The sequence below is a fragment of the Esox lucius genome, chromosome 12 (genome assembly GCF_011004845.1).
Source record: "Esox lucius isolate fEsoLuc1 chromosome 12, fEsoLuc1.pri, whole genome shotgun sequence".
NCBI classification, from domain to species: Eukaryota; Metazoa; Chordata; class Actinopteri; order Esociformes; family Esocidae; genus Esox; species Esox lucius.
The window spans coordinates 13,109,496-13,124,346 of record NC_047580.1 but is presented as its reverse complement, the minus strand read 5'-3'; the positions used below and the strand labels follow the sequence as shown (position 1 = coordinate 13,124,346).

The 14,851-nt window shown below is 40.5% G+C and overlaps 2 protein-coding genes across 2 annotated transcripts; one reads left to right on the top strand and one right to left on the bottom strand.

The window, feature by feature from the left end:
* Window positions 1-2,028: 2,028 nt before the first annotated feature.
* On the bottom strand, window positions 2,029-5,146 carry LOC105013892 (60S ribosomal protein L22). Its single transcript, XM_010875736.3, has 4 exons — window positions 5,020-5,146; window positions 4,300-4,413; window positions 2,734-2,858; window positions 2,029-2,226 (listed from the first exon to the last, which is right to left on the bottom strand). The coding sequence occupies exons 1-4, from the start codon at window positions 5,029-5,031 to the stop codon at window positions 2,082-2,084; spliced, it is 396 nt and encodes a 131-aa protein (XP_010874038.1). The 5' UTR covers window positions 5,032-5,146; the 3' UTR covers window positions 2,029-2,081.
* Window positions 5,147-6,748: 1,602 nt separating this feature from the next.
* Window positions 6,749-14,722, top strand: rnf207b (ring finger protein 207b). The gene is made up of 18 exons (XM_010875735.5): window positions 6,749-6,903; window positions 7,025-7,215; window positions 8,532-8,664; window positions 8,820-8,964; window positions 9,197-9,278; window positions 9,372-9,447; window positions 9,659-9,784; window positions 10,217-10,263; window positions 10,940-11,012; window positions 11,142-11,210; window positions 11,310-11,378; window positions 11,474-11,580; window positions 11,776-11,953; window positions 12,156-12,341; window positions 12,438-12,489; window positions 13,266-13,383; window positions 13,796-13,888; window positions 14,004-14,722. Exons 2-18 carry the CDS (start codon window positions 7,025-7,027, stop codon window positions 14,140-14,142), a joined length of 1,884 nt encoding a protein of 627 aa, XP_010874037.1. The 5' UTR covers window positions 6,749-6,903; the 3' UTR covers window positions 14,143-14,722.
* Window positions 14,723-14,851: the final 129 nt, after the last annotated feature.

Below are 14,851 nucleotides of genomic sequence, written 5' to 3'. Positions count from 1 at the left end.
CTCAGGAAATGCGTGTTAGTAGTTTCACACGCACACACACTTTTGCTGTTTAAAATGTGAAATGTTTCCAGTTTTTCACTTACGTTATAACTGCTGACAAGCAAACTAGAAAAAGCAATTGTATCCTGCCTTTTCCATGGCAGCTGTCATTGGTGGACCCTGAAGTGCCACTAGAGGGCACCTTTCTCCACTGATGCCACACATTAGAGATTGTAGAAAGAAATGTTCAGACACAACCAAAACATGGATTTTGTCTGCAAGGGCCTCTAAAACAGCCAAATAAAGGGTCTGTTTGGGTTAGCCTGGAGATACTCTACAAAGAGAAGATGAACGGACCCTTCAGATCTTTTCAATCTGGTTTAATGGTGAAGTATGGGTTACAATAAGATAAGATTAGAAGTATAGACTGTGGCAAGTTTATTTGGAAAACCTAAGTGTATTCAGCTGTTTCTGTGCCTCTTGAAGTGTTGGTAGTTGTAAACTTCTTACATTTAAAAAGTATGGAGCATCTCTGGGGCCTTTCAATGTTAAAAAGTTGTAGGTTCCTTTGACCTCATGGCTTGATTTTTGCTCTTACATGCATTACCAACTGTGGGACCTTATAAACAGGTGTACTGTTTCAAATCATGTCCAATTAAATGAATTTGACATAGATGGACTATAATCCAGGTATAGAAACATCTCAAGAAAGCAAACTGGATGAATTAGAGGGAGCTCAATTTGAAGTGCCATTGATCACAGTGGTACTGAACTTCAGTTCTTGGTACCCTAAATACTAATGGCTTTCATTCTAGCCCTCTAAATATTGACTAATTTCGATCTGGGACACCAGGGGGGTATTTCAGAAAGCAGGTTTAACATACTCAAGAGTTGAAACCACAACTCTGGGTTGACTGACTCTAAACTGTCAAACTCAGCGTTGACTGTTTCAGAACAGGTGGAAACGGTTCAGCCAACTCTGAGTTAAGTTAACCCTGAGTAAAGAATGTGCATGAGGAGATAAAAAGCCCTCATCAATGGAACATGCATGAGGAGATAAAAAGCCCTCATCAATGGAACGCAGATAACATGATTCGGCTTTCTTGTAGCGGTCTAGTTCTTTGTTGGCCTACCTGCACATTAATGCTGTGGAAAGACTGTTCCCATAATTTAATGAAGGAGCTGTGATAGGAATATGAGTGCCATGTATGTAGCCAATCACACCTGGAAACCCTAAATATTAACTTCAATATCATCTGGCTCTTCAAAAAAAGTGCATGCTCTGACTCATTCAGATGGCAGGTTTCATTTAAAGAGTAGGACCAACTCAGGGTTAGTTGGACAAAACCTGCTAGAAAGCAGGTTAGCTTCACGGAGTATGTTGCCGTAGTAACTGACTCAGAGAAACGCTGAACTGCCTGTTTGAAACCGTAAACTGAGTTTCCAACAACTCCAGTCAACTACGTTTTCAGTAAACCCGCTTTCTGAAATACCCCTCAGGTGAATGCATTTACCTATCAGGTAGAACAAGATAACAAGCAGTAATCTGGATCCCAGGGCTCAGAGTTGAGAAGGCCTGCCATAAGAAATTATATGAGCACTTCGGTAGATGGATCAATCCCATTATTGTGCAGTTTCACAACCCTGTGAAATACACAGCTTATTTAACATGTTACTTATTAAAAGGGCATGTTTTGCCAATTCATGAAGGGAAGACCCATCATGTTGAACTTACAACTGTCAATGTTGAAAAGCTCATCAAAATCCTGTATCCCTCAGCCCACATGGAATTATAGGAATAAATCCTTGGAATTCTGACAAGCGGATGGTCCTATTAGAAAGGAACATCACAACATAGGAGGTTCAATTGCAACATAGGAGGACAATTTACCATTGGTTGATTTAACTGCATTTGGCAGTCACAAGGTTGAGCGATCAGCACCCAGCGTACAATGCAAAATGTTGTAGGTCCCTCCCGGTAGGACTATTTACATCCATTGGCTCCTAGTGAATACCCCCCATTCTTTACCATAAAGAAGGAATCAAAAAAACTGAGTACTCCAAGAATTTATTGAATGTACAAAATCCAACACAAATATGGTTTAATCCTCATCCTCTTCCTCCTCTTCATCCTGGTTAATCTGGAAGTAGCGTAGTTCATAGCTCTCTTTAGTATTGGCTACAACACGCAGCCAATCACGAAGGTTGTTCTTCTTCAAGTATTTCTTGGTCAGATATTTCAGGTATCTGCGGAGAGGAGAAAGATGACATTCAGATTTGAGATGGTGCTCTTTGGCAATGATTTTCTCTGTAATACCTACACAACCTTTGTGATGCAAAAATTATCTATAAATATATAAACTTATGGTGTACAAGTTGAATAACACAATGAGATGCATGATTTGGACACTCACTGGCACTCAGTTGGGTGAACTTAAATGCATATATTAGCAGAACATTACAGAGGCAGCAGATTAACAAGCCCTGTAAATCTGAAAGGTGAAGTTAATTGTTTCACTCCGCATAGCCAATTATAGAAAATAACAATACTAACAACCTAGACAAAGATGACGGATAGGGCTTGTTCTTCAGCAGCAGGACGTGATTTAAGCATTATGTTTTAATAATTTGAACGTGAAAACTATTCCTGTATGGGAGACATCGGATTAATCAGTCTTTTATAAACAACAAATATACAAATTCTGTGTTAGCTTTAAAAAACTGAAAACTCCAGTGCTAAGAGAGTTGCCAAACCTTTTGGAGAAGGGGACTTCAGAAGACACTGTTATCTTGCTCTTGCTCCTCTCAATGGACACCACACCACCACCCAGGTTGCCAGATTTCCCATTCACCTTGATGCGCTCCTGAAGGAACTGCTCCTATAACCATAAAAATAAAGTGTGGAAGCATATACTTTCATTTCACCAAGCTGGCCGACATGCCAACAAAAGCAAAGGGTAAAACCAGCACATTGGATTTATTATATCAATGACATCACAGCTTTCCTGAGAGCTTGACTGTTTCCAAATAAACTCTGAGACCTACCGAATTGGCCCAATAGAGACTGTTGGACGAAACATATCTCAAAAAAATTACGTAAAGTTAGAGCAATTTAGTTACTTTCACTAGGGTGTGCACTCAGTTTCAACTCATGTCTCTTTGCTGTCAACAAACAGCTTTGAGCATGTTCAGACGCCACTCAGGATTTAACAGAATGCACTGATTTACCTTAACATAGTACTATTCTGTTCAGTATGTCGATCCATGGCACTAGGCCTACCTTTCTTTCTTTGGGCTTTACATAAAATCAACTACGCTGGTTTTAGCAGCACATGCCCAATGTTAGGTATCCGTAATTGGCTCTAAACATTGTACAGTTATTTGAGTTACTTTGCAGTGGTCCCAACACATTATTAGTCTGTAATGCCACAGTGTATTTAAATCAAAAGTCAAAAGATTTATTTAATCAGACATTATTTAAACAGGGAGCTCGAGAATGAATTTTCATTTAGGACAACATTGCCAAAAGCAGTCAAATGATAAGACAATACAGAGAACCATATCAACACTCCCATCCAACAATCTGCTACAACAGGCACAGAAACATGTCAGGGCTTTCACTCACAACATGGGTAATTGTTATAGAGCTGGACCAGTGATCCCATCATCTAGGAAATGGGCTTGGTAATCCCAAAGGACAGTCAATCTTTAGCTCTATATACAAAGAGGGCTGGGGGTCTATTGTGGGCCTGAACCTAAAGACATTAAAAGGAGGCTACAGGTACACATCCACTAAATAGTTCCAATAACTAAAACAAAACGGCAGAAAGACACCAGAAAATACCTGTTCCTTCCCAGACCACAAACCTGAACAGTAACTGGGTTTTCAAAAAATCCATTGTTTTTAAACCAGCTTATTTGCTAAATGAATCATTAACTTCAGTCATTTGTTTGACAGAATCGTCTGGCTACAATTAATTCCACAACAGGATGCAGTTCTTTTACCAGCAACTAAATGCCTACTAGGCAAAATCAAGAAGGAAAATGTTAAAAACTGATTTTCATGGGACAAGAATCAAACCCAAGTAATTGACAATTCAATATCATGGATATATAGTGCTGTGTTTGTATATTCATTTGACAGTAATTACATTTCACAAATTCCAGAAAACCCAACGTTTTACATTCAGTATCAGGGGTTACACTGCAGACAAGATGAAAGATGATGGGCAAAGGAGATTTATTTTAGATCGTTAAAAGTTACATATTTCCTACAGCAAGGCACAAGGTTAAAAGAACGAAGTCAACGCAACAACTTACAAAGTTGGCAGCATCCATGATGCCATCTTCAACCGGGTGTGTGCAGTCCAGAGTGAACTTCAGGACCTGCTTTCTCTTCTTGCCCCCCTTGGAGCCTTTGGTTGCCTGCTTCTTCTGCAAATCACATCGACAGCAAATTATTACACTGACTGTCGGTAACGCTGCTCAGTTTTAGTACAAGTATGTACAAGTCATACTTCTCAAATATTGTCGAGCCGTCTTGGTAGTACAAATATTCAAGTTAGTCTAGAATATGAACTACCTTCGCAATTCACTGCCATACACATCGTCCAACCAATACTTCAAAACTAGTAGCAACTTGATCTAATGTATACTACTGACTGTACCCATCTAGCTACAGCAAGTTAGCGAACCACCAATTGAAAGGTTTAGCTTGTCAGTTAGCCAGTAAATAATTAAACCGTTGTCATTTAGCGAACAAACAAACTGCTGTTGAACAATAAACGAACACGAACATTTTAAGCCACTTTTTTCAGCTCTACAACGTGGTGGACACAGCTAGCTAACGTTGGTTAGCTAAAATAGCAGGCCTCATGAATAACAAAACCACAGGCATTGCCTTCTTTAGCATGATTGGCGATGACATAATTCCTCTAAAAGATGCTCCGATTTTTACCAATATGAAACAAAAAATGTATAGTCATTTTAAGTGTATTACATGGAGATATTCAATAAATGTATACACGCGATTGAACCTACCAAAGGAGCCATGGCGAAGATTTTCGCAAAAAGGAAGACCTACATCTGCGCGTGCGTTAGCTACATTTTAGACGGCTAAATCGATCTCCGATCTAGTCGATTATATCTACCGTCAAAGCGTTGAAGTTTGATTCGATTTTCAACAGACAATTTTATTTACATGCGTTAACATGTTGAAGTATAAGCGGATAAATGTGTTACAAGGAAGAATACATAATCATAAAACATGAATAATGCTAAAATACCAATAAATCTTTCCAGATTTTGGGGGACATTCGGTTATGTGGACAGACACTTGAAGGCTGCGTTGCATCCATCATCATCGTCATTTTTCTGCCCTTGCTCATCTAATTAACGAGCTGTCTATTTACACAACAATATTTTAATTATTTTCAAAAGTTCAAAATCCCCAGTATGGTAACTATCTCTAGCATGCGTGGAATTATCTGTGCATTAGACGAGTAAAAAGGATACCATTACCGTTGGAGCATTCTAGACAACTCAGTTGCACTGCAATCATATGTAAAATCATGTGAATCGACAGAAAATGTATATTGTATCATTTCTGGAGGTAGGCCTACATGTTATGGTGATGACAAAAATTGCGCTGTCAAACTCCAAACATAACATATTTTGACAAAAAGGGAATGTGAATTATGTGGAAGGATCCTGGGCATCAGAAGAGAAACTAAGATATGGTCCATTATAATGACATGGTCATAACTGTTAATTTTTTATGTCGTACCCATGAGGTTTAAGTCCGCCTCTCTATTCTAAAGGACGTTTTTCCACAAAAACGCTCTTGAACAAACATTATGATTACATAAGTTATTTGTAATGACATTACATCCCTGATATGAGATTAGCCCTTGATAGTGCTTCACAACTATTACTCGCCAGAAATTAATTTGGGTGCTAACAGAAGGTCATTCTAATGTGCAGAGATTGTATTGGTCATTTGAAGGCGCCGCGGACTCCGGGTCAAATGGAAAAGCGCCACCTTCCCGATCTTGAATACGTGTCATTAATAATGGCGCTTTTTCACTGCGTAGTACCGATTCGACTATACTCGCCTCGCCTCTACTTGCTTTAAGACACACGATCATCCATAATCAAAAAAGTAATGAGGAGCATTTGGAGTCTTTTCAGTGGCTCCATTCACCTGAAAGAGAGCTGGTTTGAATGCACCGTAATTCAGATAACTTCCACAAGGTGGGAGAGTATTTGGGATATCCCCTTTAAGGTTAAGAAAAGGGTTATGGTTATCTATAATGCACTCCTAACCAGCTTCAAAATAATTTCTGCTCGTAGGGTACTCCCTTTTACCATATTGTACAGTATGTGCTAATCATAACCACATTACAATCTCTCAGCTGATGACAGTCAATGATTTGGCATTCATGCAACTTACAATATGTGTGGCAAGAAAAAAACATAACATTTCCTGGGAAAAAGTTCTGTAACAATAGCTTTATAATGAATTCTGGCACAGTGAGCAGGGAGGAAATAAAGTGGCATAGACTTTAAAAAGACAAGATAAGCTTTTTCCAAAATGAAAATGTATTTCTTTATTGTGCCTGCTATAATTTCATTCCACATTAGGAATCAATTAATGGCATTTATCAGGAGTCAGTGGAAGCTGGGGTGGGCGGTACAGATTAGAGAGGGTGATGTATTTTGGTCACATGTTGACAGATGACTGGTTTCTGGTTGCTCTTCTGTCATCAAGGACTACTGTTCCATGGACACACCTCTACCCACTGGGTCCCCTGGTTTGGGATTTGACGTCATAGCCAGCACTCCATCCCTTCTGGTCACACTTAAACACCCTTCACATATCTGTCATTCCTGCTTGGGACAGCAGATAAGGCAGAAAGTAGCAAGGTAATGGTTCAACTTCGTTATGCTTCCACATCCTTTCATTAGTCTTTATCTGCCTGTTAACTTATTTATGAAGGGGTATAAATCTGCATGACTAATGACTTATCCTGTGTCTTATTTCCAGATGTCTGGAGGAATCTTCTGCCCTTTAGATAACCTATACGACCCAGACAGTGCCAACTGCCACCCCTTGGTTTGCCACTTATGCCATGAGCAGTACGAACAACCCTGTCTTCTGGACTGTTACCACACATTCTGTGCCAGTTGTCTGCGTGGCCGGGCCGTGGAAGGCAAACTTACCTGCCCTCTCTGTGGGTAAGACGTCTAGGCTCTTTATAACTGCCATACACCAGCATGACTCATCAATCGTTTTTCTAGTCGTAATGGACTGTTCGACTTCATTTCCTCAATCATGCCTGATGTGACTGGAAGTATTTATTATTATATATGCATGTACACTGAAAGATAGAACAATATACCCTCACCAGTTGGCTGTGCCGAGATGAAAGTCCTAGGGGATTATTTGAGGGAAATGGACAGCTGTAGTATAAACCCTGCCTTTGTTTTATCCTGCCTGGCATTGAGAACATTGTGGTCCTGGATAGCCGGCATCTTTCAGTACGTAGATCGAGAATCTGAATACCATGACATTTAAAGGTTTGATCTCTTTGGGCTCAAGTTAAGTTCATAGATGGGATCTCCAGGACTGGTTTATGTATCACAGTAGTTATTATGCAGTTAATGTGAGTACAAACTAGTTCAGATGAAATTGTAGTGATATTTCCAGAATGCCTATGAGTTCCGTAATATAGGCCACTGCCTTTTGAGTCGCATCGTTTCTGTCCTGTAGTTAGTGTTATTATCTTTGTTAATTGGCTGTAAATATGTTTGTGGCCTAATGAAATAGTTCTGAATTATTTTTGTGCACTAGATGAAGTGTTGTGAAGAGTTTTTGTGTCCTAACTGAAGTGGTTTACCCTAGTATTCTAAATTGTAAATTATTCTAAATCCCATTTGCAGTACTCTTGCATTTATTATGTAAAATGGTATTAAGCTTTAACTTGCTGATGACTGTGTCAGTCAAGCTATATCTGAATTAATAAACTGTCGACAGCCTGTACATTTGAGGTGAGGCATTCACAGGAGTTCTATTTTTAATGTAAGAGTGAAAGGGTGAGGCTCTACAACTGACTGTAGTAAGTATAAGGCTATTAAATTTAAGCCAAATGTTTGTTTATGAGATTAATTCATGACATGAGAAATCCTGCTGGTATAGAGCAATATGCAGTGTTTCTGGTAGCTATTCTTATCATAGACATTACCTTGCCTACCAGTAATCAGAATTCAGAGGGAAGCTATTTGTGGCTGCGCTGCCATGAAGACTAGTTAAATCCGTGGTAATGGGAGATTGATACAGGAGAACAATAGTTCAGCAGCTGTAGCAGATTTGCACTCAGAACACAGGGTACAACTTAAAAGCACGTAAAATCTTCTTAGTTTGCTTCTACCTACTTTTTAAGGATATCTTTATTTTAATACATTTAATAACTATATGTGCTACATGTTTGTTTTTGTTCTTGTTAGCAAAAGTACACACTTTACCTAAAAAAAAAGTTTCTGTTTGCATACAGACAACAGTCCCTTGTTAAAGGCCTTAATGCATTACCCCAAGAGGACCGCCTGCTCAAGTTCCTAGTGGATAACTCTACTGACTGTGAGGAGACTGTTCAGTGTGCTAACTGTGACTTGGAATGCAAGAAACAGGTATTAATGTTTGTTTTTCTCAATGATTTCTTGGAACAGGAAAACTGTTGTACACTTTCCGTTTATGCATGTCTGCAAAAACTCTCCTTACATACCTGTAGTTTGTGTCTGCCAGCCATGCAGGCTTTACATCTTTGTGTCTTGTCTCTTGACAGGACGTGGATGTGATGGATTACTGCAACACTTGTAGTCAGCCGCTGTGTAGAGCTTGCAGGGAAACAACCCACAAGGCCAAGATGTTCTCCCAGCATGACATTGTCTCCCTTGCCAAGCGCACCAAGGAGGCCCACAAAAAGTGTGGTGTGTTAAAATTCTTCTTTAACCTTGAGGGCCGGTTTCACAGACACATATTAAGCCTAGTCTAGGACTAAAAAAATCAAGCTCTCCATTGGCCTTGTTTTTGTTGTTGTCCTGGACTAGGCTTAATCTGTGTTCTCGAAACCCAGCCTTAACGCGTTAACCCTTTAACAGTAACTGTTGGATCGACGCCTTCCACCCGAGAGTTACTGACCATGTGTCTATCTACCCACAGCCCTCCATGATGAGTTATACATCATGTTCTCCACAGAGAAGAAGTCTATGCTGTGCATCAACTGTTTCAGAGACATGCAAGTGTGAGTTACAGTCAGCTCAGATCTCTAATACTGTATCACTTAAATAATTAAATTATCAAGCAGATCAAGCAATTCAGTGTTTGTCTCCTTCAGGGAGAGCAGAGCACACTGCATTGATATTGAGACAGCATATATTCAGGGCTGTGAAAGGCTGGACCAAGCTGTCATAGTAAGTGCATTCTTTGTTTTATAATTGTATTACCTACTTATTACTCTTCATAATTCAGTATAACCTACTTATTCATGTTTATAACTCAGTACTACTTATTTCTCTTTATAAATCAGTATTACCTACTTACTCCTCGGTATAAATTGGTGTTACGTACCTTTCCCATATTGCACACCACACACCCTTTCATTGTGTGACCCCTGACCCCTAGGCAGTGAAGGAGCTCCAGACATCAGCAAGAGAGGCGATCATGTTACTAAAGGCCATGATCGGGGAAGTCAGAGAGAACGTGGAGGAGGAAGAGTCCGCTATCAGTACTCTGTTCAACAACGTGCAGGTGAGTTGACAGCAGAATATGCCATTTTGATTAAACTGAACTCACCAAAGCTCAGCGTTTTTTCCATTCCAATTCTAGCTTTTCTCAATCAACTGCTGCTCTGTAAAAATAAACAGATATGAGATTGTTCTACAAAAATGTCAAAAAATGTGTTTGCATTCCCTTTTACCACAAGGTGTCACAGTAAAGCCATATTCTTCACAACATTACATTAGAACAAAATTTGATTACATTTTATTTGTTCAATTGCTCAATTAAGTGCAATATTTATACTAAATGTTTACTGAGAGAAAGTTCATGTAATACTTTTTAAATGGTATTCATTAAAATGCATTTCTCAATATGATTTGCATACTTGTTAGTTACCTTAGTACATTTTTAGATATTTGCTATGGTAAATCTTGACCTAGATAATGTTGTCTTCTTTTGAAGGAAAAACTGGCAGAAAGAAAAAGGATTCTCCTAAAAGTAGCACAAAGGTGAGAATAAAGTTAATTTTGTTTCATATTTCCTGGAATATCTGAAAAGGTGGGAGCAGAGACAATCGTGATCATAATAAGAAAAAAAAGTGAATATAATATTTGCAATTTGAATGGGCCATCTGAATTGAATAGTGAGCACACACATTCAGCCTAAATGATTGACTTTACCCTTTCAGAACCAGTTTAAACTCTTTGAACTCTCAAAGCAGGAAGTCGGGCCATAGACAGGCACATGTGCATTCCAAATGACACCCTATTCTCCCACAAAGCTCCGCACTAAAGTAGTGGACAATGTAGGGAACAGGGTGACATTTGGGACTCACTGATTTATTGAACACCCTGAGCCTAATGGCTTGTCTAATGTCTGCCGCCCATGTATCCTGTTCCACATTTATAGATCCCACTGGAGGATAACAGTATCCATGGCGGCAGACCGTAATAGATAAAAGACAAATTAATAATAATGTGTCAGAGACTAGAGACATAAGGTTTGCATGGCGGCAATTTCAACTCAGAAACTAATGTTCCAAATTGCTACATATGCTATCACAAGCTGAAGAGTCAGGCCGGTAATCACAAGACATTTGGTGTTGACATGTGGGTCAGAGGTAATGTATCTTGGTCCAGTTACTGTAATAAAATCCATTAAACATTGTTTCTTTGTTTTAAACAGTCAGCATGAGGAGAAAGAGAGAGCTTTCAAAGAACAGCTGTCTCACTTGGCTGGACTCTTACCCACTCTCCAGGTAATGGCTTTTATATGGATAGCCTGTCTGTCCCAGAGAACTAAGACTGCAGAATCAAACAGAGGTCCCACCTTAACAGGTGCAAATCAGGTAGAATGGAACTCAACTTCAACCAATGCCCTTCCCTAGGTTCACCTGGTCACATGCTCAGCTTTCCTAAGTTCTGCCAACAAGTTTGAGTTCCTTGACATGGGATATGTACGTATGATGCTTTATGTCCAATAAGCACCCATACATCAAAGGAAGCACTAGCAATTTTTATGAAAATTTTGTTTGACTGTGATATCTGTAATCCAGCAACTGATGGAGAGACTGAAAAAGATTGTCAAACTGCCACACAGACTGAGACCAGCTCAAAGTAGCAAGGTAAAGACCCTTTTGCTCCAGTCATCTTCACGCAATGTTGGGTTAGGTCCCATCCCAATTATACACTGGGTTTGTCTTCCGTGTTCCTGGTTTAGATCAACACGGAGTATCGGTCCGAGTTTGCCCGTTGCCTTGAGTGTCTGTTACTGCTGGGGCAGAGACGCTCAGTCTCCACCGTGGGGGGGGTGTCTGCCGGTGGTCTGTGAGTCACACTGCACACCTGCTTCATGGAAATAGTGCAGACCTACAGTAACACTCAATGGGAAAACGTCAGCCGCACATCACTGGTGCTCCCAATGCAAACACGCGTCTGTCGTGTTTTGGAGGGAGGACAAACCTGGCTGAGTGTTTACCCATTCATCCATAGTTTGGTGTAACTGTCCTTCCGTCCCCTCAGGCCCCAGTCTTCCCTGTCTATGCAGTGCCACTCCCCTCCCATCAGTGACATGTCCCTGGGATCCTCCACGGTGCGGAAGCCCTCAGCCCACCGCTACATCAGCACCAAGGTCCTCCTGGCGGAGGGTGGGGAGACCACCTTCACAGAGCACTGCCGCAACTATGAGAACAACTACAGGGTGAGCTTCTATAACACTTCATTTGCCCTCTACCAGCTGTTACAATATAGCGGAGGGCTCTCACATCGTAGGTTTTCACGGTTTTCTAAATACATGTCATGAATAGCTCTGTGGTGCAAGACTGCGATCACTGTCCTACCTTGACTCTTGTACCCCGACGTGTCGCTTCAAACCCCTTCTGTGATTTACTGACTCTGTCCAGACGCTGCAGACATCCGTCCAGCAACTAAAGGACCAGGTGCAGAAGGTGCACAGGGATCTGACCAAGCACCACTCCCTCATCAACACGGACACCGTAGGAGACATATTGGACACCTCTGTGCAGATGGACAGGCAGATCTCCTCGGAGTACTCTGCAGTGAAACTCATGAGGGCCATGCTTGAGGAGGTGGGAATCAGTGAGGATTCCCAAAAAAGTATTCCCACAATGCACTTTATAGATGTTCACCTCTTAAGGCGCGTCTCCATCTCATCCTTCCCCTAGATCTGGGAGGAAACCTTTCAGAGGGTCGCTAATGAACAGGAAATCTATGAAGGTAAAAAAAAAATATATATATTGTCTAGGTACACTGTGTAATGTTGCATATTTTAGCAACATGCAGCTTCAACAGGAGTTAATATGACAGATTTTCAGCAATGACTTTCTCTGTAGCACTCATCCAGCAATGTAAAACACCTGGGTTACAGTATTCATAGTTGACGGTTTCCCCCATCCTGGCTGTTGAACTGCATCTCCTTCAGTTACCAATGGCCTTTTGTGCCTTTTCTGACCACCAGCCTTGTTGCTCAGTTTCAGTGGACGGACTTCACTAGGCCTGGTTATGCCATATTCTTTACAAAAAGTTGAAATTGGGCATTTTCTTATAGCTTTCCAGAATGTTCTCCTAGACTTGTTTTAAAAGCTCCTTGTTGGGCCCTTGTGTGGCACATTGATCACTGCCCCACAGTAGAGTTGTGTCTTTGGGGTGTTTAAATCCTGGTCATGGCACACCAACCACACCCAGGGGTGCAGCAGAGAGTGGTGCAAAATTGCCTCAGCATTACTTGACATGGATATCAGACAGGCCTGAGGTTAATACTAACAAATCAAGCTTCCACTTTTTTAAAATGTGTTAATTAAAACCTTATCAACATGGACATGTTCTGAATCAGTGACAGAATATCCCAAAGAAATGCATTTTAGTTACAGATTTTGAGAGCAGAATTCTCTGAAGTCCTAAAGCACTGAATACCACTGCAATCCTCTGTATGGTGGGTCTGAATACATTTCAGTCATTTGTTTTACATCCTGCATATTTCTGTTGTCTTTCAGCCCAGCTTCATGATCTGTTGCAACTAAGACAAGAAAATAGCTACCTGACGACCATCGCCAAGCAAATTGGCCCCTACATCCGATCCATCGCTAAGGTGAAGGAACGCCTAGAACCCAGGTACGATGCATATTCATGTTCTAACTAACATTATACAGGCCCAGGATCTTTTTCTGTCCTGTCTGAATTTCAACAGTTTGGCAGCATTTCTACTATATGCAGCTTGCATAGAAAGAAAAGGAAGGTTTGGTGCTTCTTTAATTTTGTTGGTGTTCAGGTAATACGTTTGGTCTGGAGCTGCACCAAACCACATTAAAAGACAATCTCCAAATGGAGCAATTTGGAACAGTAGTGAAACTTACCAGATACAACACTCAACCATGGTGGGAGTAATATTGTGTGTTTTGGGGACATTTTGCGGTCAGTGTCACAGTAATTGCTCCTAAAAGTGGCAAAACCAGTTCAGGTATTTAGTCTCATGAGATGAATTTCATAATTACATAAAGTAGTACTTTCTTCAATGTTACCACAGACCGAAAGAGCCAACAGAAGTGAAAGATGATCGTACAGAGGCTATGCTGAAGATCTACGAGGACACCAACATGGCCATTTCAACAACACTGACGTAAGCTGGCAAGGAGACAGTTGAATAACTGTTCTGCAGATTTTATCTGACTATCTTGAGTAAACAGCATACAACTGCTCTATTAAAGCACAACATTTATGCTTTGTTTTAACAGAAATGACCAAACCCATACCACAGATGACAACCAAACACTCAGCAACGTCTCTGAGGCAGCCCCAAAGAACAAGGACTTCTACTGGCCAGGGAAGCAGAAGACCACAGAGATAGCCATTTGGAAGGAGATGTCTCCCTAAACAGCTGGATGGGGGGATGAAACGGAGCATATCTTTGCTTTCAAATTGTAACAACTCAAAGTATAATGTATGTCATGGTAGCAGCAGTGTGGCTTGTTGTAGTTATTTAAAATATGCGTAAACAACAAAACTACAGCTGTGACAACACAAAAGACAAATGGAAGGACAAGGCAGTTTTCTTAGGAGAATCTTTACATTTTATTTCACAGGAAATGGTGTTCAATTAATTCCGAAGAATTCCTTAAAGTGAATAAATGTAAATCAACCGAGAGATTGCTATTCCCTCTGCATGACACATTTGTACATGTAGATCTGTAATAAATGATGGTATTAGCATTCTGTAGTGCAACACAAGTGTGAGCTCAGCTGGGTCATGCTTCGAGCAGTGAAGTGTTGAACGTCAGCAGCCAACCGGATGTGCTCTTATATTAATCTACAGATAATATTCTCATCTTTTAATCTAATAAATTCAATTTTACAGTGCTCGACTGTCCTAATTTCACAAACATACTCATAGGTCAACATACTGTTACAGTGCTCGACTGTTCTGATTACACACACACACACACACACACACACACACACACACACACACACACACACACACACACACACACACACACACACACACACACACACACACACACACACACACACACACACACACACACACACACACACACACACACACACACACACACACACACAC